Here is a 26625-nt window from a genome sequence, read left to right on the forward strand (position 1 = left end):
TCTCTCTCCTAAGTACAGCAGACTAGGTACCATTTGTCTAAACATCTTTGGAAAAGGACACTAATGACAGGAATGAGCAGAAAAAAAGCTATGCAAATAATTCAAGATCCTTCCAGTGAGAAGCATAGAGATACATCTGTGTGATTTACAAGTACAAGTGACAGGGAATTGATTACAGTGCCTTCTCAGAATCTTCACAGGAGAGAGAACAGTGGGACTGGTGAGGCTCAAGAAATTCAACAGCAGGAAGAGGTACAAGAGAAGAGAAATGCCTAGCTACAGCCTAAATATGGCAGTTTCTAGCACAAAGAAAGCCAACCACTGAATCTAAATACAAAACTGATTTCTAGCCAAACTTGGAAGGAGAGATTCACACAATGCAAGTTATGGTCTTACAAAGATTACTAAGTGAAAGGTTGTGTCCTGTGAAATGTGTGTTAGACTAAATGATTTGGTGCTCCAGCTTGAACATTCTGTGTTTGTAACTATAGGAAGGATAAAACCAGAATGTATTTGTATTTTCCAATGGCAACGTGGTCTGAGTAATTTAGCAACTGTCACTACATCAACAAATACACAATTTTTATTAACATCAAGCCATCAGAACTCATCTCTCCAAATTCTAGGAAGTATCACTTGCTCAGTACAAGTTTAAGAGAGAAACAATACCTGCTTGCTCATCCACTCTGTCCTGGCTCCAGGTTCAACCTATGCTTGGGACTGGCAGGAACTGCAAGTCTGAACTTAAATGAACACACATTTCAGAGCACCTCAGATATACCTCTGTCAGGCAAGCAGGAACTACTTCAATTACACAAAGAAGCCCACAGTAAGTCCAGTTCAAGTCCACAACTGACTCCTAAGCTGGGAGAGTGAAATTCAGACTTGGCTCAGCTACTTTTCTTCCTATGACTTACAGTCTAAGAGAAAGTTGGAAAATCTTGCTGTATCAATCTCTTAGTCTCCTGTCAAATTTATTTTTACTTACATACCATTCTGCTTTTTCTTTTTCCTCTTCATCTAAATAGGAAAACTCTCTCCAGGAATCAAAATTATACCTAAAGTAAATTTAAGAAAAAAACAGTGAATGAAAAAACCAGCAAATCTGTTAAAAATCAGCTATCTTTTTTACTGTTATGTGTTTGTAGGCAACTATACTGCTGTTTACAAATATACTGCACCTACAGTGATTCCACTGTGTTAAGTCAAAATGCAGGATGTAATTTACACCTCTCTGTACTGTGGGGCATAGTCTACTTCAGGATGGCATCAGTCTTGCCCACTCTAAATGTCTACACCTGTCTAAGCTCCCATCATAGTCAGTGGAAATGCAGTGCAGTCTGTGGAGTTCAGAGAGAAATTAATCTTTATGTAAGCCCCCATATTTAGCAGGTAAGGCAAGCCATAAACATTACTGACTTTTTTGGACTAGACAAACCTTTCTTTACTAGGGGAGCTTAACACCTAGGACGTCTCCACTGAAAACACAGGTTAGGTGAGATAAACCTGACTTCCAGTCTGTGGGTCAGCTCAGTTCTCAGCCACTGTGGTCAGAAGTTCCTGCTGCAACCATGAATTTACAAGCAGATGGATTAGCCAGGAGAAACCTGGCTCAGTTTGTGGAAGGCACAAACAGCTGTGGGGTAATTTTGTGACATTACGAGGTTGGGACAGCCCACAGCAAACAACCCACACACCAAAGGGTCTGCGAGCCCTTTATATTACATGTCTTGAATACTGTGAATAGAAACAGAGGCATCAGTTAACTTACCAAAAGGAATAGAATGCATCTACCTCCTCAAATGAGGAATTCATGTCCCCAAGTTTAGGTACATTTTTCTTATTTGACCACCTGAAAATACATGGATATATTCAAGAAATAATATATACAATGTTCATTAGTTAAGTACAGAATCAAAATACAGAATCAAAATCTGAGGCTCCCTCCCACCAACACAGAGGGGCAGCAGGAAAGAGGAAGAGAACAGGAGAGTTCCTCCTAAGTATCCTCCAGACTGGGCATTTTTTTGGGGAGTTTCCCCAGAAAAGCAGCCTCCTCCTGCCTGAGTGCCTCCTGCCTTGTGCCTCCAAGAAGACCTGATGGAGCATGAGCTATCTTTGCAGATACTCAATTCTCCATGCACATTCTTCTGCTAGAGGAGCTTACAGAAAGTGGACAAAAAGTGCTCTGTGAATAACTCAGCTCTGTGGTAGGGTACAGGAACTCTCCCACACATTCTAATGGAGCACAAAGGAATAATGCATACTCTGCCTCCACTGCATTTTTTCTAGGGAAATCTTCCACTGGCTCTAGAATTTGTTGTTCTGTGACATAGCATCCATTTCCACTGCAGAGAAGGGAAAACCTCATCTGATAACCACAGATCCAGGTCTGAATCTATGGAATACTTGATAAAAGATTCAGTAAGACTACTTTAAATAATAATTGTTCAGAATGTTGTAAAGTGCCTCATGCAATTAAGCACTTTTATATAGGGAAAACTTGACAGGTTTCTAGTTGAAAAGTTGCAAAGTTTCCGGTTGTGAAAACCTTAATACCAAGTTAATTGTCAAGCACGAATCAAATGCAGAAAAAATCATGCACTGTGAGAGAACCACCAAATATTGATAGTTATCTTCTCTTTTAACCAGCTAAATCATGAACATAACTACTGTCTTCTGTTAATGTCTCACTCTCAGAAGAAAATCATAAAAAAAGGGAATTTTTAGTCAGCAACATATAAACATCTGGTATTTTAAGTAATTTAAGATGAAACAATGAGTTGTACAAAAAGGGCGGTAAGCAATAGGAAGCTGAGAACTTTTTTTAAAATCACATGGGTCAAACTCAATGACATCAATGTGACAGTTCAGATTATTTTAAAATGAAATAAAAAATAATTGCACAATTTCAGTTGTATTACATTTCTAGAAAATTAATACATCTCTTGTTACAAACACAATGTCAAATGAGTTTGCAAATGCTGATTCTCCAGCAACAGCAGAGGCAGTCAGACATAGCTTACCTGGCATTTCTTTCAAAAACTGGTGAGAAAACTTCGAAGAAGTTTTCTTTTGCTTCACTTTTGGAAGGTACAGAGTTATCAAAAGTAGGATCTATGCTGTTAAATGCTCGTCGTTTCACAGGATCAGATAATATTTCATAAGCTGAAAGAAAGTTACCAGACATAAGGTTGTAAATATTTAAAAAGATGCTCTCAGATCTGGGTTTGATCTGTCGTTCTGTACAGCTTGATATTTAATTATTTTACTGACATCAAATAGCATTGCTGTCTATGTCTATTCCTGTTAGACTAAGTAGGAAGAAAACACTTATGAAAAAGAACACATTTAACCATTAGGATGTAACAAAACAGGTAACACTTAATTTTATAGCAGCAAATTTAGTTCAGACACTGGGAGTTTGGGCATGACATCTTCAGGCTTTTATCTTGCACCAGATCCTTGCAGATAAATTTACAAAATGGTCTACTAAGGCACAGAGTAAAGGCAGTCCCTGGGTTAGTATGCTGTCAGAACTGGCAAGAACAGGAGCCATTCATAAGAATTTTTGCAGGTCATGATGAAGTTGTACTGAGTCTTGGATAAAATATAAAACTCCACACAAACACTCCAAAACATGCAAACAGTCCCTGTTTTCCTGTTCTTACAGCCCTGCAGTTGGGGAGCATCACAATACTAATCTTATATTCTGGAAATCACACAAGGTATAGCTTCAGTAAACTCTTAATTTTTTCTCAAGGAAGTGTGGAGTTTCTCAGTTTTACAATGACCACTGTTTTCCAGTAAGAATGAAAAGTCAAAGCAATCAAATTTGTATTGCGAACATTCATGGACTTCTGTGCCTGCAGCCCTGCCCAAGGACACTGCACCATGGAGGTTGGATCCAGGAGGTGATAACCTGGAGGAGACCTTGGTGCTCTGCAGCTCTGTAAACTGATCTCACTGGACGTGTCAGCGGAGAGATGAAGGAATGACAGTGGCCACCAATGAGCTGTTGTCTGCCAGTCTGTCCTTCCCCTCTGGGAAAGGACTTCACCAAAACTCTAAATGACCCCAATTATCCTCTGCCTCAGTAATGGTCATACAATTTTCCTGATGCAGGAAATTCTGTGCACATCCATTAGTTCCTCTTCCATTTAAGAGATGTCCCTTCCACTTGCAGATCCCCAGTTCTACTCCCACACACTCAGTTCCCCCAGCTCTGTATCTCCCGCTCATTCCTTTGTCAGACCAAGTTCTGAATCCAACCTATGTATTCCCACCTTTCTATGTTTCTTCTCCCTGTTTCGTTACCATTTTCTTCTACTCCAGGTAGAAGACATTCAGAGAAGGAAGTTTAGAAACACAAATTCCAGGATTTCCTCCTGCTTCAACCTTATTGAGTGAAAATAATTTGTTTAAAATAAGCAAAAAAGCCAAGCTCTAAGGCATTTCTGGCGATGTAAGTCATACACCTGGAACAGCCCATACAGTTTTGGAGTTAGCCAGCAGTGGTGTTTGGGTCATAGAATCATTAAAGTTGGAAAACACCTCTAAAATCAGAGTCCAGCCATTAATCCTGCACTGCCAAGTCCACCAGTACAGGCAAGAGGAAAATGTTATTCAATTGACTTCACTTGCTCATCTGTGGGCAAAAATGAGCAGCTGAAGAAACTGATGACCTGGATCAAATCAAGATGTTCTGTTGTGAGAGCAAGCACATTAGAATTCAGATTTTCCAACTGCTGTTGGTGCCTGTGTGGAACTCTTCCATGGCTCACTAGTTTATCCCAGGTATGGGGCCACCTCCAGCCACAGAGGTTCATCTGTGTGTGCACTGCTACAAGCGTCACATTTTGTCACCAGCTGGCACAGCAGCCAAACATCTGTCAGCTGCATTCCCATCCTGCTTCTGCCCACTGGGAAGTTATACCTAATGTGATCTATTGATGCAGTTTTCTAAAATGGAAAAAGAACTTCCCCAGCTGTTTAGGCATTGACAATTAAAATCCTAATAAAGCACAGCAAGTACATTTCTGATGATCAAGTAGATTGAGGGAGTATCTAACAAAAGAGATCAATTGCTTACCTTTAGTTATGCAAGTAAAATAATCATTATCACCTTCACCTATCTGTTCCCCTGCAGCTTTTCGTTTGTCTGGATGATGTTTCAAAACCATGGATTTATCTAACAAATAAATGCATTAGTTAGAAATGCTTCATCAGCAACAGTTTCAAACTACAAAGTAATACAGTAATTCCAGCTGGCCTTTCTCTAATTCAAAACTTAAATAAAAAGCAAACAGTCATATCTGGAAGGAAACAGGAGTTAATGAATTTTCTTTAACACTATAATTAGAATTAGTATTATTTCATCTTTGCTGGGATATAAAATAACCACAGCTCAGAAACTCTATTCTCTATTCCACCTCAAATCTGAAGAAGTCTCTAAGACTTATTCTAGTATTATGCCTAGCAAAGTGCTTCAGCATCTGTAAGTGTATAGTTAGCTTCACAACTGAAAAACCAGAAATAATTCATGGGATTTTGGTTGTTATTTCTAATGAAAAACAAAATAATTCAGATAAAATAAAAATTGTATTCTGTCCCTTTAGTTCTGAACACGATCCAAAGTGAAATTTAGCATGAAAACTACAGCCTGTGAATGCTGCTGCACTTCCCCATGGCTCATGTTGAGCAGATACACAAGACTTTGGGTTAAATTCTCCCTCTACTCAGGCCTTGAATCCTAAGGCATGACTGGCACATACAGTATCTACTGAAGGTGCTACCAAGGTTGTCTTCGTGTTTAAAAGGTAAAACCAGATTTTACACCGACTTCTTTGTCAAAAGATCTTGCCATACTGCCATACAACACACACTGTACCTTCCTGGCTCTCTCTAAAATACCAGGGAGAAGATACCATGCAAGCAGTCACAGCAACCTGTCTCCTGAGAAACGAATCAGAATCCTTCTTAGAAACAGGAAAGCACAGTGTACACTGGCGGGAAAGAGTCACATCTCTACAGCACCAGGGAACAATTGTGTGCTGCCAGGGTCCTAAAGAGAGAGGCTCTCGTTCTTGCTCAGAAGATCAGTGAGACCACTCACCACCACCAGAACAGGTGCTGCTCTATTCCATGGTAGCACATGCTCCACAGTGCTGTGGAGCACTTGCCTGAGGCAACGTGACTTCCCATGTAAGTTGGTAATTCACTGATTTCCACCCATTTTCATTTGAAGTATCTGAGATCAGTGATTCTACTTGCACCAGCACAGTAGTACAGGCAATTGTTCACAAGATCCATTCACAAAGCCATCAGCTTATCCCAGAGAGGCTACTGAACAATCTCCAGAGTCTTTTAAAATCTTCCTCCACTAAATATTTGCATCCTTCTTGCAAAGTCAAGCACACTGCTTTCCAAAAATAAAGTTCTGAAGCCCAGCAGGCTCCATTCCCATGCCACACTCAGTCTGACTGTTAACAGCAGCAGGAACATGGCAGCTCAACACTGTCAGGGGGGTTGCAAGGGAACCTCTGGGAACACACAGGGCAGGGACAGCTCTATTCCTCTGCCTTTCACTGAGCCTGACTGCAGACTCAAATATATAGAAATGTATAGTTACAGTCTCAAGGCTGTTGACAAAAAACACAGGCCAGGAAGCAGAAATATGAAATTTTTTTATTCCCTAGATGTAGGCCTCTGGATTTCAGAGCTGTGATATGAATTTAAGGGGCTGGTAAGCAACATGAACTTTTAGGGCTGGGAAACAGTAAAAAGCTTGTTCACAACACGCAGGTATTTTCACTAGAAACCAGTTGTGTACATCTGAAAAAAAAGTTATGCTTCTGAGGGAAAGGTACTTACGAGCTGCTTTGATTTGTTTCTGAGTAGCTCTGTATCGTATATTTCCCAATCCAAGAACTGCATAATGGTCTTGATTCTGAGAGAAAAGAACCACAAACCCTAATAAACACTGATAAATACAACCTAAAACACCACAAGACATGCAGAAAACCAGTTCTCCTCTCCATCTCTTACAGGCAAGAGGGAGAATTCTTCCCTCTCTCAGCAAACATTGGGAAAAGACTATAAAAACAACTGTCAAAAATTACTGAACAACTACTGAGTAACTGAATATCAATAAATGAAGCCACTGTTATAGAAATTCAAGTGGCTTAATCTAAATTGGATTGAAGCACTAGAAAATTCAGTTATTGGAAAATTGAATTGCTGTCTTTAATATCAACAGTGCCAATGCAACTCCAGGATAAAGGAGACGGTGACAGGGAGAAGAGACACTTAATACTTTCAGGCAGTAAAATAAAAAGCCGCAGCTCAAAACTAAGATCTCATCCTGATGTGTTTGCCTTCACACACCAGATATAATGGTAAAGGATACAAACCGATTCAGATGGGTGTAGGAGGGGAAGAGGAAGGGGATCTTTAGCACCTGGGAATGGCAAATAACCTTGATGGGCAAAAATAGTTAACAGTAATCCATATTGACTGAATACCTTCCAGTCCTTTGGGTCAAGGGTTTTTAACATAGGATATTCCTCAAGCTGCAGTTCTTCATCCCCCGATTCTTCAGAAAGTTCCTTCTCATCTTCTAGCTCCTGGAAAGAGGCAGAAACATTTATGTTTCTCCTCTTAATAAATGCTTCAAACCATCTTCCCACAGGCTCCACTTGACAGAGTACTGATGCTATAAGCAAAAACATAAAAGCAACTTCACCTTCTGCGGTTGACTTTTTTTTTTTTTTTAATTAAACCCCATCAAAGCCCACAAAAGTACAGCATCACCCAAGGTTACAGATCGCTAAATCTTCTCTTTGGCTCCATAAACACCAGAGTGCTAGAACCAGCACACGTGCCCGTCAGACGGGACCTCCCAACGCTTTGCCGTGCTCTTACATCTTGAAAGGTGCTTTCAAGTTAAAGGAACGCACGTGTCAAATGATATTAAATACAGTCCTATTGGCAACGGAGGAGACAACCGCGGCTGCGATATTAAATTTGGATTGATCTTCCCTACGTTCCCGCTCCCTCTTCCCAGGCCACTCCCTCCGGCAGCGAACCCAGACTTGTTGCTGCACACGGGCTGAAACGATGCCGGGGAAGGCACAGCACGCGAAACGGAGACAATTAAAGTCAAATAAACAGGAAAGTTCTTCGAAACCGGCCGATTTCCCAACTCCAGCGGCCGGCCGGGCGCTCGAGGGCGGCCTTTCCCCGGCGCAGGCCCTGCGGGCCCGCAGGTACCTACCGGCCGAGAGCGGCCTGCTGACGGCCGAGCGCTGCCCGTCCCGCGCGGGGCCGCGCAGCAGCGCCATGGCCGCGGCCTGGGCCTGCCGCGGGACCGGCGCGTGGGGCGCCCACAGCGCTTCCGGGGCGGCGGCGGCGTGCGGCGCCATAAGCGGCCCGGCCGGCCCTCTCTGGGCCCCGCGGGCCCCGCCGCACCCCCGCCGCCCCCGCGCCGCTCTCGCGGCCGGAGCGGCTCCCGCGGTGCGGGACCGGCGGCGCTGCCCGGAGCAGCGGGATGAACCGGCGGCGCTGCGCGGAACTCCCGGTGCCAGCCGCGGCGCCGGGGGGGAAGGAGTTGCCTGCGCGCGGGCCGCGGTGCACCCTGGTTTGTGTTCCGGGCGGAAGCGGCGCGGTGCTGCGTAAGGCGGGTGGGCGCGATGCCGGATTACCTGGGAGCCGACCAGAGGAAAACCAAGGAGGAGGAGAAGGAGGACAAACCCATCCGCGGTGAGGGGCGATGGCGAGGACACTCTCCGAGCAGCGCCCGGGGTGGGGGCGGGGCGGTGCGGCCGGCGGCCATGTCGGTGCTGGGAGCAGCGGGGGAAAAAAGGACTAAGAAGGCTTTAAAATGTCTCTAATGTGCGTTTTGGCCCTGCGGCCGCCGCCCCGCGAGTGTCCCCCATCCCGGCCCGGAGCCCGGGCTCGGGCGGTGCCGCCGCTGACGGGATGGGAAGCGGGGCCGGCGTCGCCTCGCGTAAACATCGCTGTGAGGGGCTGGGTCTGGGAATGCCGAGGGACAGCGGGACAGGGCTGCCTGCGCCACAAGGGACCGATCGGGGCTGCAGAACCAGCACCGTGTGGGGCTGGCCGGGGAAGCGCCGAGATCCTCAAGGGAGGAAGGGACGATCCGCCTTTTAAGTCTCGTTCTCTTAAAAAAGGTTTCTAAAATGCCCGATTTTTTCATCGTGAGAGAAAAGAATGCCTTTTGTGGTTTAATACTTAGTTTTATACTTAAAATGTACAACAAAACGTGATACAGTAATACTGAATCTCCCTGAAAGGAGGCTGTGGTGAGCTGGGGGCTGGTCTCTTCTGCCGTGCCTGCAGTGAGAGAACTCGAGGAAATGGCCTAAAGGTGAGGAGGGGAGATTCAGATTAGATATTAGAAAAAAAATTTCACAGTTCGGGTGGTCAGCCAGTGGAACAGGTTCCCCAGGGAGGTGGAGTCACTGTCCCTGAAGGTGTTAAAGAAGGCGTCTGGATCTGTTGTTGGGTGGCGTGGCTTAGGGGTTACAGGGGCAGTGCTGGGTTGAGGGTTGGACTTCATGATCTTGAAGGTCTCTTCCAACCTTGATGATTCCATGATAATTTCTTTCTCTTGCCTGGGGGAGCGCCGCAGAGCTGCCCGGGTGCTGCCTCTCTCATTAGGAATTGCGGGGAAGCAGGAGAGGGAAGGCAGCAGAGTTTTCCAAGGATACCGGCATAGTGTGAAAGCTGCCGCTTGCTCCTCATGTTTTAACTTATTGTGGCTTTTTATTTCGTGTTAGTAAATATTTATTAATGCATCTGGATGCACAAGCACTGCAAAATGTAATCAGTGATGGACTTTGAACTGTTCCCATTCAAGAAAGATTTCTAAATTATAGCAACAGAGTGCTTAGTAGCTATAAAAAAACCCCAATGGGGTAGTACAAATAGTCAGGAAAGAAGTAAGGATCAACATAAAAGGTCTTCAGAATCCTGTATAACACATACTGCACCCAGATCACCTGTACTGTGTGATTTGGGCTCCATCTGTCTTAAAAAGAGTGGAATTAGACAAGACAGGAAACTGGGATGGGAAGGGAGAGAGGGTGTTGAAAGCCTGTTAAATGCCAGGTGATGTGAGAGTGCTGTGGCAGAGTGACACTAACAGAGTTATATTTTTCTTAGTTGATGGAGTCACTGGAGCCACCTCTGTGCAGAACTGAACACATGAAACAGCTGACTGTGCTTGTTCTTTGGTGGGAGTTCTCAGGCTGAAATGAAAGTTTTAGATGCCAGGTTCAAGTCAAGTAAAAGGCAGCACAATGCAGATTTAAATCAGGAGACTCTTTCCTGTGTATTCTGCTGAAAGTTTACAGGGATTAAAACCCCCAACATAAATATTTATGTAAGGAAATTGTTTTAACGGCTGTTAATAACAATGTGTGACACAGGAGTGGGGTTTCACCATGTATTTGGCACCTTTTGTAGACCTTCCTGTTTGAGAGGGGAATTTGGACCAGACTTTGTCTCATTTAGTACGACCCTTACCATATTTCCTGTTTTACAGTATTAAAACTAGGAGTTGACAGTGATGTTTTGTTACTGAGACCAGCTTAGATTTGGCTGCTGTTCCCTGCTCACACCGGGCTGTTTGGAAGAGACATCACTGGTGGAAAGTGGTAACAGTTTTTCACTGATGCTTTCTTGAACATCTAGAAGCAAAAAGTTAAAAAGATGAAGTTTTGATATCTTCCATCCCTTTTTTGAACAGTCATAGGCTGGGAAACTACTCTGAGCGAGGCAGAATTGAAGTAGCTTGTTTGTTATGAGCTCTGAGTGGTGCAGGTTTTTGGACTGAAGGGAGCAGCTGGAGACCCTGTTTTCCTTGGATAGCTGATGCTTTTTTGTAGCACTGTGGTTCAATGAAAAGAATCTCTTTAAAATACATGTTTTCATCTTTTAGAAGCAGAATTAATACTGCTGGCTTTGTTTTTAAAACTGGAAGCTAAGTCTCTCCTGTCTTGTTTCAGCTCTCGATGAAGGAGATATTGCCTTGCTGAAAACATATGTAAGTAGCACACACACATGGGAGTGTTAAAGAGAAAAAGCAGTTCCTGTGGGGAATACCCTGCAGGAGTGGAGGGGTGTGCACTGAGCAGGTAGAGCATAACTCTGCTTCTCTTCATGCTTTTCTCTCCTGCCAAAATCTTTTCTCCCTTTTCACCTTCCAACGAGAAGGCCCCAGCCTGCAACACTAAAAATAATCCAGTGGCTTTGTTAACTTGAAAGTAGTTAAGAGTTTGTTTCTCTATTATTGTTTCATATCTCATTGCTGATTGTTGTAGGGGTCTAACAGACAGGGCTTTTCTAGGGCTTTTTCACTGGCCAGTTTTCTTGGATTACACAAAAAATAATTTTAAGACCCCTCTTGCCACAAAATTGACTTGCTTTTAGCCCTAATGTTAAAAGAACATAATGTTGGGAGGCATTTTCCAGAGACAGTAAGGCTTAAAATGCCAGTCTACCCTTTTCACTGGGAAGTACAGTTGGTCTGTGAAAGAACTCTTGAGAGATGAAACTTGCATCTTAGGTATGTTTGGTGAAGTCTGAATTTTGCTGACACCAAGACTTCTTTACAAAGTTCTGAAATACAGCCTGTTCCCACTGCATCTTCTTTTTTTGTTGCCAGTGGTGTACAAAGGAGATGTTACAGAGCAAATCCAGGTCTGAATCCACCTGTGTTAGGCAGATCTGGATCAAAAAATGCATTTTATCACAAGCAAGAATTGCCCCTTGATCTTTCTGCTGTCCTGTGTGGATGATGAAAAGGTTGGGTAAGGTAGTTAAAGCACTTGTACAGATGGTTTCCAGAAAGTGTATTCAGAATTCTCTCTATATATGATTTTACTGAGTCTTTTTTATTCTTTAGGAGAAATAGTTTAAAAATGTAAGGCTGAACAGGTTTAAAAGAAAAACAAATCCTTAAAGTTTACAAATGTGGAAAATTTCCACCTTCACAGTTGGTCAGTTGTGTTGTGAAGCTGCACTTCACTTTTGCAAACAGAAGTATTGTTGCTGGAAGTTAATTCTGTCTATTTTGGCTGTCATCAATGGTTGGCTAATGTACCAAGACAGTCTGTTGGACATCTTGATGCTCAGCAGCTCTTGTCATTTTTTCCTAAACATGAGAGAATTTCAGTTACGAAATCTATGTGATACTCCTTTTCCAGGGCCAGAGCACATACTCAAGGCAGATCAAGCAAGTAGAAGATGATATTCAACAACTGCTTAAGAAAATCAATGAGCTCACTGGTATGTTGCTGTCTTAGATAACTTTCTGTAGAAGAGCCACAGATACCAAAACAAGTGTTGTAAAAAGTTGATTTTAAACAACTTCTGCATTGTGTTTTTGTTGTTGCTTTTCTCAAAAGAACACAGTTCTTTATTTGGTAATGTGAGATTTTTTGCTTAGTAAGTGATGTTTATTTTGATTGGGCAGGAGTAATCTGTATATCTGATTTTGTAATTTTGTAGTTTAACACATTTTTAATCAAAACTGTGGTTTCTGTATATAATGGTGGCATGAAACAAATGCCCCTTTCTGACACCAGATAAGGAAGTAGTAATAACAATAATAATTAATTAGTTTCCTAATTTTTCTTTCACTGATGTATGTTTTTTGCCCTGTTGCTAATCCTGCAGTGGCTCTCGGTTCTGCCAGGAAGACCACAGTTTTTCTTGTAAAATAATCTTGATTCTTTTAAATGTATCATGGAGATGGTACTTGTTATATCCATGTTTTGGAAGATTTATGGGGTTTTTCATCTGTGTGAATCCCTTACTTTCTGATACCTTGCACTGGAGCTTTCCCTCAGTGAAAGCACTTGTGAGTTTCACTCCTTTAGTGAAATGTAGATATCCACTGTCAGTGATGTGTGTCCTGCTGTAACCATCCCCACACTACAAAATTGTCTGGGAAGGTGGCCAGGCTGGGATTTGAATGTCCAGCTGCCACGTAGGCTCTTCCTTTAGGAAACTGTTTTTTAGGAAGTCCATGAAAGATGTGTGTGTGTTGTTTTGGAGGTCTCTCAAAAAGCTTCCTGCAGGGTTATTTCTAAGAGTTTGGTGTGGGAAGGATGGCTGACACCCCAGTTAGCTGCTTCCTCCTCAGCTTGTTTGTGCTGCACACAGGAATCAAGGAATCTGACACTGGCCTGGCTCCTCCTGCCCTTTGGGATCTGGCTGCAGATAAACAAACTCTCCAAAGTGAGCAACCATTGCAAGTTGCAAGGTGGGAGCACTCTTCTCCTTCCAGTAGAGCTCCATAGTGCTAACAGTCTGATTTATAGCTTATGTGTGGACTTCTTTTAAAAAATAAAGTTCATGTGTTGTGCATCTTGAAAGTGTTTTTTACCACTGAATCATAAAGGAACTGTGATTATGTGTAGTGTACATTATACTTGTACTTACTCCTGCAGTTATTGTATGATGCTATAATGATTGCATAATAATGTATATAATGATGTCATCACAAGTACAACAGCTATTCTGTTGTATTTGGAAAGGAAAATGTGACTCTCTTGATGCTTATGCAGGTAGCAAACCAGTTTGCCTGCCTGGAGCTGTAACTGTGTTTCTGTGTTAGGTGCACAAAGATCATCAATGCAGACTCTGAGGATCCCAAGTACATTATCAATGTCAAGCAATTTGCCAAGTTTGTGGTGGATCTCAGTGACCAAGTGGCACCTACTGACATAGAAGAAGGCATGAGAGTTGGGTATGCAAAGTCTTTGTGCTCTTGTGAGTCTTCCTGCAGACTGAAGCTTTCTCTGAGTTGTCTCATGTCATAGTTTGACAGGTCAACAGCCCTCATTTCCAATTTTTGCAGTGGTTGAAATTACGCCACTACTGTCTTTCTCTTGGAAGACAGTAAACTCACCTGTATGCTCTGCTGGAATCTTTTGTTTTGTTTTACTTTGACAAAAAATTGACAAAATCCATGTGTCATTGGACAGAAACCTTTCCATTTGGGCCCCAGTGGTCCCAGCTTTCAGGGAGCCTATGTAGGGTCCTTCTTTGGCACCCTCTGGTTACGCACAGGGCAGCAATGAAATGTTCACTGAGGAGGTAAAACCTGTTACTTCAGAGTCAGTGTTTTGCCAGTTTGCTCTGTTGGATATTTTGAAATTTAGTTTTCAAAATACTTTGGAATTAATCGTTTCGGAAACCTTAAAATTTTCTGCAGAAAGAATTCCAGTACCTAGCCTACCTGCTATTAGCTTTTAGGGCTGGGTTCTCTTGATGCCAGAGAAAACAACAGTTCAAGAATTGAGCTTGTCATTTACAGAGTTGCTTCTACATAACACTTTACTTAACCGGTGTTAAAATAATAGTCTTCATGCTTCCTCACCAGGGTGGACAGAAACAAGTACCAAATCCATATCCCGTTGCCTCCAAAGATTGATCCCACAGTCACCATGATGCAAGTGAGCATTGCTTTTACTTATTTTGGCACGGCTTTGTCTTGTAATTGTGATTCCTTTAGCTGGATTTTGTTGTGGGCTGTTAAAAGCCTGGAGATATTTGCAGCACTAGGCTGGTAACTGCTCACTCACCTCTTTGTTGTGCAGGTAGAAGAAAAACCTGATGTCACTTACAGCGATGTTGGTGGCTGTAAAGAGCAGATTGAAAAGCTGAGAGAGGTGGTCGAAACCCCTCTGCTTCACGTAAGTTACCTCCAGATTGAAGCTTCTATTATTTTGGAAGTATTCTGGTCATCTGTTAGCATGTGAAAAAGCAAAAGACAGTGTCACTGAGTGTAAACACCTGAGTGAAAGGAAGCTGGGTTTTAACAAGTGAAATCCAGACCAGCCTCCTTTACATTGGTCCCCATTAGTGATTTCCTCAATTTGCATATATTCTATGATGCACACAATCTTTAATCTGCACATAACCTTGCCTTCTGTCTCCCTCCACAGCCTGAAAGATTTGTGAACCTTGGAATTGAGCCTCCCAAAGGAGTGCTTTTGTTTGGGCCACCTGGCACAGGCAAAACCCTCTGTGCCCGTGCTGTGGCTAACAGGACTGATGCCTGCTTCATCAGAGTGATTGGATCTGAGCTGGTGCAGAAATACGTGGGAGAGGTAAGAGCAGGTGCTTGATGGAGTGTGGAGGAGTTTGTAGATTCCCCTTGTAGGTACCCGACACCACAGTGGGGGTGAGGGATGGATGTACTTGGAAGCTGCAGGTGCAGGGGGGCAGGAGCTGTCAGACAAATCACTGCAGCTCAGGCATTGGTGACAAGACCTGAGGTCTGCTGTCACTGATGAAAGGGATTTTGCAGTGCAGAGTTCAGTCTGTGGTTCAGGAGGACTCTGGAATTAGGATTCTGCTCCCAGTTCTGCCACTTTCCAGTTGGCCCTGATGTAAATTACTTCATCTGTACTTCTGAGTTTAAGAGCAGTAATTTTTCTCTCCTTTATAAATTGCTTTAAGCTTTATAATTGTCCCATTACATATGTGAAGAAATTTAAAAAGAGTTTTTTCATTGGAAACTTAGAAGTGTTTGGAAGCATGGAGAGTTTGATTTTGATAGTTTTCCTTTAATGTACCTCAAATCTCTAATAAAATCTTTATTTTTTGCTTTCAGGGAGCTCGAATGGTTCGTGAACTCTTTGAAATGGCAAGAACTAAAAAAGCTTGCCTTATATTCTTTGATGAGATTGATGCTATTGGAGGTATGTTTGTAGTAGCTACAGTTCTAACCTCCTGTGAGAGCTTCCAGGTTTTCTTATCCAGTTCTTTATCTGGATTGCTGCATTTCAAGGAAAGTGCTTGTAAATACTGAGTTAGCAAAACGACTCCCAGCACACCCCATGTCCACAAAGCTGCCAAGAAGTGGTTTATATAGCCCAGATGGGAAGCCATTTTTGCACATTTGGAACACCCAGATTATTCAAACTTCCGTGAAGAAAGCCTGTATTTTGTTTGCAAAAAAGTACTATTAACTTAAATCCCATTCATCTTCTAGACTACACTCCAAGTCTTTATTACTTCCTGAATATTATGCTTTTTTCTCAAAGAAAGTGCTTAGGTCCTTTGAAAGTAGAACAATTTTTTACATAGACAAGGGAGAAGGATGATTTTGGGAAGGGCAAAATAAACAAGCTACATGGGTAAATTCCAGCAGCTTGGTCAGTTATTAGGCAGGGAGATAGAGGCCCTTTCTTACTAAGGAGGAAGATCCAGCACTCACTCTTGGTTTGAAATGTGTCATCCAAATAACCCCCTCACACCTTTTCAGTTCATCACAAATACTTGTATGCACTTTAAAATCATTTTCCCAGGTGTCCTGTGTTGCAGCCACTGTGACACCTCTGTGTCCATGGCCTGGAGGTGCCTCTCCCTCTGTGTAACTTGCGTGTCTCCTCTCCAGGTGCTCGTTTTGACGATGGGGCCGGGGGTGACAACGAGGTGCAGCGCACGATGCTGGAGCTCATCAACCAGCTGGATGGCTTTGATCCACGGGGCAACATCAAAGTGCTGATGGCCACAAACAGGCCCGACACTCTGGACCCAGCGCTGATGAGGCCTGGCAGGCTGGACAGGAAGATAGAGTTCAGCCTGCCTGATCTTGAGGTGAGAACTCTTTATTCCCCAGCCAAGTGTGTTCTGATACCAGAGTGTCTCTTCAGTTAGGGAATCATTGTCTGGAAGTTTATGAGAAATAGAAAAAGCAGCACTCTTAAATTATGTGAAACTGCATGGAAATATGGGTGATTAAAGGTGTGCCCAAGGTTTTCCCACGCTGCACAGACTCCATCCCAGCCGAGAAGCCATACTAAGCAGCTATAATCGCTGTATATTCCTGCCTCAACAGAGAAAAATTCCTTTAACCAGATCCACGATTTAGTTCAGAATTTGGAATGTGTTTTGTTTGGCTCTTTTGAGAGAGATTTGTTGAGGTACTTCTATGATGAAAGCCCTTTTTAAAGTTATTTTCTTAATTTAGTGTGATGGGCACTTACACATTCCAGTCCAGACATGGGAAACCATAGCTGGGCAGCAGATACAAGGTGTATTTTCCATTTGCCTGTGCTGTGGACACAGACAGCTGCAGGCTGGAGTCATCACCTCTGTCATGCCTTGAACACCCCTGTCCTCTTCCCTTCCCTTCAGGGACGAACTCACATCTTCAAGATCCACGCTCGTTCGATGAGTGTGGAGAGGGACATCCGATTTGAGCTGTTGGCTCGGCTGTGTCCTAACAGCACAGGTAAGCTGAATGTGTTCATTTCTTTGAACAGTTCTGTGTATGGGCCGTGTCCCCTGGCAGTCAGTGCTGAGTTATCCCTGTCTTTCCCAGGCGCCGAGATCCGCAGTGTCTGCACGGAGGCAGGAATGTTCGCTATCCGAGCGCGCCGGAAAATCGCCACCGAGAAGGATTTCCTGGAGGCAGTGAACAAAGTCATCAAATCGTACGCGAAATTCAGCGCTACCCCCCGCTACATGACCTACAACTAATACCTGGGAGGGGTCTTCCTGTTCCTCCTAAACTTCCTGTGGAACAAAATCCAAGTGTAGAGATTCATGTTGTGTTCTTGGAATCTAGAATTAAACGGGAGTGTTCCAAAGAGTAAGTGTGTGTTCATTGTGAGTGTTCTACACCAGCAGAGTGTTGCTCCTGTAGGGAAGAGATCTCAGTGAGGTTACAGTAGCACAGACTAAACCACAGGTAATTTTAAATCAGATACCTGGGCAATGTTAGCCATCCCAAGTTTAGATCTCTGGTCACCATCTACACTCCAGAACTTGAAATCCAAGCCATAGAGGTGTGGGAAGACCCCTTAGTGACTCCAGTGTTTCTGAGGGTACTAAGAAAGGCTTGTGTGATGCTTGGCACCGAGGTGTAGGTGTATCCCAAGAAAATGGGAGCTGCCACTGAAGGCATGTGTGGTGGTCTGAGTCATTGCCCATCTCAGGGAAGACATGATAGGACATTTTTTTCCTCCCTTGGTGAACACTGGTACCATCACAAGTGGTTTATTTTATCTTTGGTGGGTTTTTTATCCCTTTTGCTGAGATTCTTTGTTGTGTTTTAAAAAATAGTAAATGGTCAAGGAGGAGGGAGGTGTACTTTCTTAGTGCTAAGGGAAGGAAGATTCCTTTTCTCTGATCCTGCTATGAAGAGTTTGACACCAGTCTAGCATGAGCACTTTGATATATTGTATGACTTGTCTGAGATGCTGCTGCACACACAGGATGACCCTGACAGGGTCCTGGTGCTCCTGGTGCTCCTGGTGCTCCTGGTGCTGGGCAGTGGCTGGGAGTTGTTGGCCACAAGCAGCATTGAAAGGTTAATCCTCGTTCATCTGACATGTTCCTGTAGAGCTGGGTGTGGTCAACAAAAAGCAACAGCCTTTCATTTTCCTTTTTTCAAGTGTTTCTTTAAAGTGGCTTGAGGGGAAGAGGTGGAAGAAATACCTGAGGGGAAAAATTACTTTTGGGAAATGCTTTGTCTTGGAAGTGAGAGAAGTTTTATTGTCAGTTGTATCAAAATGAGACCCATCAATTTATCAAGCTCAAATTATGAAGCCACTTTACTTTTTTTTTAAAGAGGAAGTGCATGCAATATGGAGAGAGAGTACCCAGCCCATGGACTGGGTTAGGGTTCTGGTTGGTGTCAGTATCTTGATATGGAAACTTGGGCAATCTCGTGTGTCATTTCAGGAAGAACATTTTAGGGAGGGATGCCACTTTATTGGTGGGACAGAATGTTCTCATTTTCAGAAAGCAGCACTGACAGCATCTCTTTATCAGGAGCAGCACTTCAAATCAAGTGTAGCTTCTACTTGAGAAGGATTAAGTGAAGTATGTAGGAAGAGTTTGGATCTTACCCGGTATCCTGAATTATCATCAGTACTCTTGCAAAAAAAGGAGGGGAGAGGAGCGTGACCCTGATTATTCCAAGGTACTGACCCAGACTTAGGCCATCCACTGCCAGCTGCTGTGGCGGGGCTTCAGCAGTGAGGGGGGAGGCCCTCCCCTGTCCCTGCAGACAAACTGGAGCCCTGTTACAAGGTTAAAGGACCCAGGGTGGTTTATTCTCACACCAACAAGCCTAAGGTAGGATTTAACACTAATAAGTCTGTTAGTCAGTGCAGGGAAGAGGAAGTGGGTTCCCTTTTCAGGGGCTGGCTCAAGCTGCCAGGAGGAAGCAGTGCTTCAGCTGGTGGCAGCAAAGCAGAGGAACAGATGAGCAAAAGCTGCCAGATTTTGTTCTACAGGATGAGTTACCAGCACTGCTGGGGGTTGCAGGAGCACTTGGTCTGCATGGTCTGGGATGTGGGACTTTGTTGGGCAAAGGTTCTCAGTCCAGGTTCAGCAACTCCCCAGAAGTGCAGCTGTTATTACCAGGATGGGAGATCCAGCTTTAGTTCTATCCCTGTGAGGCCTGGCATGGAGAGGGCTTTGTGGGGGTGCCAGGAGTGAGGAGCAGGAACCAGCACAGAGGCAAGACCCGCCTGGAGCTGGAAACCGTTCCTGGCCCATCCCTTGGCATCAGACACTTCTATCTGGGGCCCTCAGCTTGTCCCTCATACAGAGTCTCACCAAGACAAAGCGGAAAATTTTCACAAGTGACATCACTTTATTTTGGAAGTTGACAGGATTTCAACGTGAACTGAAGAGACTACAGAGTTAAAAACTGAAGCTGCGACAAGCTGAAAGTAGAAAAATATACTGTATGTAGATACAAAGGCTTGTTGAACTAGTTAACATTATAAAATGTACCAAAAGTTGTTTAAATAAGCACACACAATGTCTTGACATGCATGCACTTCATCCTTTGAAAGCCAGCTAAGCAGCAATTTCTGATGCAGGAAGCTTCCCATCCCTATGGGCAGGGGAGTCTGAGAAATTAAAGCATCTTTCCTGACTTCCCTGGTTCTTGGGAAACAGTTTACCTGAAGCAAGCCCTAATTGCAACAGAGCCTGAAATAAAGTAAGAGTATTACATTCTGTGATCAGAGGTGAGGAAGGTGTCTGAATTCCTTAGGCACAGGACCTGTGATTTGAGGGTGCTGAATGAAATGTCACTGATGTCCTGTGCTGTCAAAATAACCTGCAGAGAAAGACTTTTAGGGTCCTGCTTCTGCTGAGCTTCACAGTGATTATTGTGAGGGAAACAGGGGCACTGAAGATTTCTTTTGCATGACTTCCATTTCCATGGTTTTCATCTCACATCTGAAGTGAGGCAGTACCACAGTGGCCAGGCTGACAATAGAAAAAGAAACCCCATGCTACTGTTTCTTTTAAAAAACCCAAACATGAACCATTTTTGAGTTCTACTGAACCCTGTTTCTCAAAGCACTTAAAAGCTGAGGCAGAAGCAGCACTACTGGGAGGAAGATGGGCAACAGAAAAGTACCTTTTTTTTTTTTTTTTGACCACTGAGACTTTAGACCTTGCTTAAATTTTCATTCCAACTTAAGAGACTGCATATAGGGCATCAGTTCTTAATATAAATAGGCTTCACTCCTGTCTTAAACCAGTTTTGTCTGCAAACTTTAAAGCTAAATTAAGTTTAGCTTAAAATCATCTGAGTTCTTTTCTAGAAAGCCTAACTGGGTTTTGGCAGTGCAAGTACCATACTGATAATGTAATAATTAAACAATGAGTTTCTGACTTGAAGTTCACTTAGAGCAAAAATGAAGTGAGTACAGCTGAGACAGGTTAGATATTTTTTAAAAGATAACTGTACCATCCAGGTTTAAAAACAGCAGCAGCTAAATGCCACCAGTGTGAATTCATTAATCCAGCTATCAGATTATTATAAATGTTGACATCAGGCTTTAAAAGTCATCTAAGAAAGTTCTTTAAAGACACTGGTACAGTGTATTGCACTTGCAGAACAGTTACCTCCTGCAAGATCCCACTCGTAGTGAGTTAAAGTGCCCATTTTCTCAACATGAACAGGAATGTCACCTTGTCCACCAGATTCTGATTGCAGCAGAATACACTGAACTTTCTTTTCCTGCATAATTTTGTGCTTGTGTATTATTGGAAGGCTATACCCTGATCAAAGGAAAAAATTCAAGAGCATGAAGGCTTACATTTCCTTATCCACTCTTCCTACAAAAAATAAGCACCACCCTATACCCATAGATACAAACAGCCTCAGGCTCTCTTCAAACTGTGCAAATTAAATATTCAGAAAGAGTCTCCATCAGCACAAATCTGGCTCCCATTCTGCTCGATGCCACTCCTCAAAGGTTGGAGTCAGCCTGTGCAGCACACCCATCTTTCACTTGGCAAGCAAGGACAGCATCATGAATACTATGAAACAGCAACTCTCTTGTTACACTTTTATCAAAAAAATTCAGTCTTGTCAGCTCATTCATAACAGGGCCTATAAAACAAAACCCAAACATGGCATCAGTGAATACACTTAATTACAAAGATGGAAGACAATGGCATGCCAGGAAAAAGATGACAGCTTGTTCCCTTGTTGTTACTAAAAAATTTGAAATAGCCAGGTGGATCACATGCTACTTCTAGTCCAAACAGGTAATTCTCTTATGCAGACATAGACAGAGGCCTGTTCTTGGCAGAAGATGCTACAATCCCAAATACCGGATATTGGAACATTTCAGGCTTTTCTCCTTACTACATTACCTCAACAATTTCAAGATACAAAGTTCAGTGTGGCATTCACAACTTGCCAGCTGGAGGAAATGGGAGCAGGATCCAGTCCTCACAAAGATCATTACATCAGTGCTCTACTTCCACTAAAGTTAAAGCTCTAATGCATATGGGCTTGCTTTTCCTCAAATCCAATTTTACGTGAAGTGCTGATACTCCTGAGGCACTACTGGCAGCAGGAAATTTGGGAGCAGAGAGAAAGAGATAAAACACAATCTCTCCGGTAAAGAACACAAAAAAAGAAAAAAAAAATCTCAACTCACCACTACAGCTGGCAATGCAGACACAGACACCGACTTCTTTGTATTCTTTTATAATCTACAACAGAGTTAAGCTGAAGTTAAATGCAGATAATACATCATCATGCACACTGCAGTTCTGGAAGCCATATACTGTGAAAGCTGCAGAGTCCGCATTCCCCAGCATTCAGCTAAAACTTACAGAATTAAACCAGTGATGAGGTGACATATTGGATTGTATTTGAGCAGGCAGTTATGTCTCATGCTGACAGCTTCCTTATTAGGTATCTGAAAAGCTTTCTATGGGTTTTTCTGGGGAAAAAATCCCTACTTACCGATTTTAGTGTTTTTGCTCCAACTGAATCCACAAAGTTCACTGGGGTGAAATCCAGAATTAAAGAGTGAATATTTGTTTTGGGCTCCACAAAATATTCATGCTCATCAGGAGGTATGTCTTGTACACTAGAATCTGCAAATTTTCCATTCACAGGTAAGTCATCACTTGCTATCTCATGTTTTACACTTGCTTCTACGTCGTTAGTCTGGGAGAGAAGATAAATACAGCTTAGAGGCAGTCAGTGCTTTTTCAACATAAATCCCTTTCCTCCCCTCACTCATGTGTTCTTTAAGCCTTTAAAAGGTGTACAGCTTGTGGTTACTACAGAAACTGGCTTGACAAGCACACATACTTCCATATCTTGTGTATATCAAGGTTTGTTCTCTTATGCCCAGCCTTTCTACAGTCACACATAAGCAGCTTAAAGCTGGTATCTCAGGACTGAATTACCCATTTCCTGCAAACAATGACACCTGTTCATTTTTACTGACACATTTTTACTCCGTTTCCTTGCCTTATCCCTGCTAATCCCATCAAGGCCTATGATTCAAAATAAGCAACAGCAATCAGGCTCTCAAGTTAGGCTTTTTTTAGGTTTCCCATGGTAAAATCACACACCAGCTCCCAACACGGGGGTGAGTTTAAACATGCATAAAAGCACAAGCGTGTCCTAAATAACCCTTCTCAGTGTATCTGCCCCACTTGGCCATGCCAGAATTAGCAGAGGGGATGCCACCTTCTTATCACAAGGGCTGCTAATTCGAATTATTTTATTACATCTTATTTCTACATGATTATTCCAAGTGTGTGGAGAGGGGCAGAGTCTCTTTGATTTCTGCCAACACCAATGCTGAGATAACATGACAGGGTGGAGAGTTTCTGTGCCACTCTGTGCTACCTGAATGCAATCAAGGTATAACAGAATTATCCAATCCAGCAGTGAGCCTCTGATCCTTACACTGTTCCTTCAGTCACCTGTCCCCACTGCACAGCACTTGCTGCCTAAGCCCTGCTCCCCAAGCAGCACTCTGCACCTTGTATAAAACACAAGAATGGTAACACCTGAAAGCAGCCTGATAAAGCAGAGGTAAATATTTACCGAAGAGTTCACGAGTTTCAGCACAGCTTTCTTTCTGTGTTCATTTGCTGCCTTTATCTCCCTGGCATGGCGCTTCTGGGCTTTTCTCCTCGCTGCTAATAAGGCACCAGGGTCCACTCCAGTCTATCAGGAGAAGAAAGCATGATCAGAGCAGATTCAGCTTGTTAGGATGGCACTGGAGTATCAATTTGCACTGAATTAATCACTGCCATAAATTTAAACAAGGAGCCTGCATTTTCCAGCTTCCCTTGGTGGGAGTGAGAACAGTATAAAGAAGGAATCATCTTGGCAAGCACTGTGTTAATAAGATGAGGGAGAGATGCATCTCATTGTTTTCTTAAAATCAGAGTGTTGTGTTTCAACCAAATGCTGATTGGAGTGCAGAGAGCAAAGGGGAAAGAAGTGCATTTGGGCAATAATCACTAATATCTCTCACTTTGTGAGGGCAAGTACCACCCACCTGTTCTGTATAAGACTCGTCATGGGAGCTACAGAAAAATTTTTCAGAAGTTAGTACAGGTGCAATTGTCACCATTTAGGCAGTTCTGCTGCTGCCACTGCCACCCAGTGAAACAGGCAGTGAGGCACACCCTGTGTGCAGGTGATCTGCTGCCTTGAGAGGCACTAAATGCCCACAATATTCCACAGTCTTACACTCCAGTAAAGTTAGCTACCCAACAAGGAAACTTTCATTCCCATTTTGTTTTCACTTCAGCAAATAGTTTCCTGCTGAAAAAAAAAGTTCAACCGGTTTGTGCTCTGCAGCCACCACTTTCCATTAACAAGCAGGCAGAATGAAGCTACACTTGCCTGTTTATTCCCTCCCACCATGTTGTTGCTTTCTAAGATAATCTGTAGCTGGCTGGAGGGTCACCTTCTCATATTTTACAGATCACCAGGGGTCACAGGCTAAGAAACACTGTGCTAGGGGCTACACTAAAGGAGCTGAAAGATGAGCATGTTTCAGAAACCAGTTTGAATTTTCAGGACACAGACATAGAATTTACTCACCTTTTTCTTCAGTGCACTTGTATACGACTCACTATTAGCAAAATAAAGTGATGTATTAGCTTGAAATATTTTGATTCCAGGATATTCTTTAACCTAAGGAAAATATTGGATGTGCACCGTTAAACAGAGTAAAAGCCCCTGTGTGATCACAAGACACACAAACATGCAGCAGTGCAACAGCCAAGCTTGGATGGCTCTCAGCACATGACAAATAAAGAAGGTTGGCACTGTTGTGAGCAAATGCAACCAGGAGATCAGAACCTCCCCCTTTCCCAGTGTAATACTGCACACTATCAATGCCTGGTAACATTTCTCCTTCTTTATTACAACAGAATGTACAGCCATGAAAAGAGCTAAATATTTGCAGTTCTCTGATGTTGCTATTTGCAGCTGGTATTACCATGAGGAGATCATGCAGACCTAGAATTGCTTCCTTTTAGCCTCCCTTTCTACAGGCATGACTTACTTCCCTCCTTCTCTCTTTTTCTTTCTTGACTTCCCAGGTACCAAAAAAACCAACCTTTCAAATTGTTGGCTTTATCCAGACCTTCAGACAGGTCTTGATATTCACTTCTCTCCCGTACCTTACATGCAGTCATCTCTAAACAGGCTGAATTGTGACATTTTCCATGCAAATGAGCTGGCCAGAAGCAGAGACCCAGCCTGCCATATGCTGCCAATCCCATCTTTACCCAGGAGGAAATGCTGACTGCATTCAGTGTAACAAAGTGGAGTTTCCTCTCCTTTGCATACAGATATAAATGTGTGTACCTATACTCCTGCTTTGCATCATATTTAAAGCAGAACTGCAGCATCTTTTTCCATAGGTTTTTACAGACTGGTTCCTCAGTAAAGGGGGATGTAGCTTTCATAGCAGCATCTCTGAGAACATGGCAGAGAGTGCAGAAAATTGTAGCTGCTGTTTGAGAATAAATACAGCATGTTTATATCCACTGCACTGACAAAATATAATACTTTCATCACCTTTTGGTTGAAAAAAATGGCATTTATGAGAAGCTAAGTGCATGGTGAGCAATTGTGCCATTAATAATGTATATTTCACGAGCAGGGGATGGGTAGGATGCTGTTTTGAATAGTTTGTGCAATTCTGAAGAACAAAGTTTGGATCCTGGGTTCCATGGATTCCATGCAATACTGCCACACAAGTAAAAAAGGTGGCCTGTGGCCTAAAGACTTTACCATTTTGTACAAACTAGGACAATGGAACCAAGATAAAAGCTACTTTTGATCAGCTCCTGGTGAAATGTACGTGCAGTACAAAGAGCTTGCATTTTGAACAAAGTAGCTTCTACTACTAAACCCAAACTTATTTCTTTCTTTTCAACACAGGTGAATGCACAGCAGACAGCACTGCATGTAGACTGTGGTAGGGCAAAGCAGCAAATTGCCACAGCTGTCTTTGCTCCACTGTATGAAACTCCTCAATGCAGAAGAACACATTCCTACCTCTTCGTACTCTTCCACATCACAGTAGATGTCAGTGTTAGGAATCTGACCGAGGATTCTGTATTGAGGGCTAGAGAGAAAGGAAACAAATATTTCTGTATTATCACTTATAAAGTGGAAAAGTGAGTGTTCAACACAGACTGAAACTTATTTTAAACAGTCATTCAGCAGGGCCTGTCTGGTACAGGATTATCTAAACTCTGGTACAGGATTATCTAAACATGGTTAAATGAAGCGAGCAGTTTATGGCAGAACACAATAAAAAGAAAGTTTGTTTCTGTCAGTGAAAAAACAATTCATAAGCTTAGCACTGAAATGTCTTTCTGAAAAACATGAGTCAAAGCATGCAAAAGTACAGGGCAAATTCTCTGCAGCACCAACTGGTGCAACTCCATTGACTGTCTAGCAAATATGCAAACTCATCCTGGCAGAAAACATGCTGCGATTTCAAAGAGCCACTCTGCTCCCAGGACAGTGCCTAAGCAGATGAATATTCCCAACTCACAAGACAGCGAAGTACAAAACTGTTCTGTTTGCAAGAATAAAACTGTATAGAGATGGCAGAAAAATACTCTTATTTGTGCAGAGTGGAAATCTCACAATTTGCTTTCATTCCAATGCAATGAAACCAAGACTTTTACACAGTTTCCACCTGCATGTCTCAGACCTTGAGCCCAGAAGCCTCACATGGCAGTCCTATCCACACATGCAAGAAATCATTTCACTGTAGACATGGAAAGCTTCACAATAAGAACTCTGTCACTTTGAAT

The 26625-nt window shown here is 42.9% G+C and overlaps 3 protein-coding genes across 10 annotated transcripts in view; 1 reads left to right on the forward strand and 2 right to left on the reverse strand.

Annotated features, from left to right (window-relative positions):
* Window positions 1-8370, reverse strand: part of DNAJC2 (DnaJ heat shock protein family (Hsp40) member C2) — a 16222-nt gene extending 7852 nt beyond the window's left edge. For 2 of the 3 annotated variants that reach the window (XM_039571231.1, XM_039571230.1), the window contains exons 1-7: window positions 8276-8370; window positions 7524-7714; window positions 6874-6949; window positions 5093-5191; window positions 3027-3168; window positions 1772-1852; window positions 993-1058 (exon numbers count right to left, since the gene is read on the reverse strand). In XM_039571231.1, the coding sequence (XP_039427165.1) occupies window positions 993-1058; window positions 1772-1852; window positions 3027-3168; window positions 5093-5191; window positions 6874-6949; window positions 7524-7714; window positions 8276-8342 (722 nt within the window). In that variant the 5' untranslated portion in view covers window positions 8343-8370. The remainder of the gene's footprint in view (window positions 1-992; window positions 1059-1771; window positions 1853-3026; window positions 3169-5092; window positions 5192-6873; window positions 6950-7523; window positions 7715-8275) is intronic. The other variant, XM_039571233.1, reaches the window with a different exon arrangement.
* A 260-nt stretch (window positions 8371-8630) lies between these two features.
* On the forward strand, window positions 8631-17639 carry PSMC2 (proteasome 26S subunit, ATPase 2). Its single transcript, XM_039570510.1, has 12 exons — window positions 8631-8760; window positions 11031-11068; window positions 12231-12312; window positions 13192-13291; window positions 13646-13777; window positions 14414-14486; window positions 14631-14726; window positions 14979-15143; window positions 15650-15737; window positions 16436-16638; window positions 17179-17275; window positions 17366-17639. Exons 1-12 carry the CDS (start codon window positions 8691-8693, stop codon window positions 17521-17523), a joined length of 1302 nt encoding a protein of 433 aa, XP_039426444.1. The 5' UTR covers window positions 8631-8690; the 3' UTR covers window positions 17524-17639.
* Window positions 16019-26625, reverse strand: part of SLC26A5 (solute carrier family 26 member 5) — a 36132-nt gene continuing 25525 nt past the window's right edge. For 2 of the 6 annotated variants that reach the window (XM_039570504.1, XM_039570505.1), the window contains 6 exons: window positions 25856-25925; window positions 24389-24481; window positions 23378-23500; window positions 22277-22483; window positions 21966-22020; window positions 16019-17683 (listed from right to left, as the gene is read on the reverse strand). In XM_039570504.1, the coding sequence (XP_039426438.1) occupies window positions 17520-17683; window positions 21966-22020; window positions 22277-22483; window positions 23378-23500; window positions 24389-24481; window positions 25856-25925 (712 nt within the window). In that variant the 3' untranslated portion in view covers window positions 16019-17519. Of the gene's footprint in view, window positions 17684-19624; window positions 21410-21965; window positions 22021-22276; window positions 22484-23377; window positions 23501-23837; window positions 23866-24388; window positions 24482-25855; window positions 25926-26625 lie in introns of those variants that run through there. The other 4 variants (XR_005604420.1, XM_039570506.1, XM_039570507.1 and 1 more) reach the window with 4 other exon arrangements.

Source organism: Corvus cornix, chromosome 1A, assembly GCF_000738735.6.
Source record: "Corvus cornix cornix isolate S_Up_H32 chromosome 1A, ASM73873v5, whole genome shotgun sequence".
Lineage (NCBI taxonomy): Eukaryota > Metazoa > Chordata > Aves > Passeriformes > Corvidae > Corvus > Corvus cornix.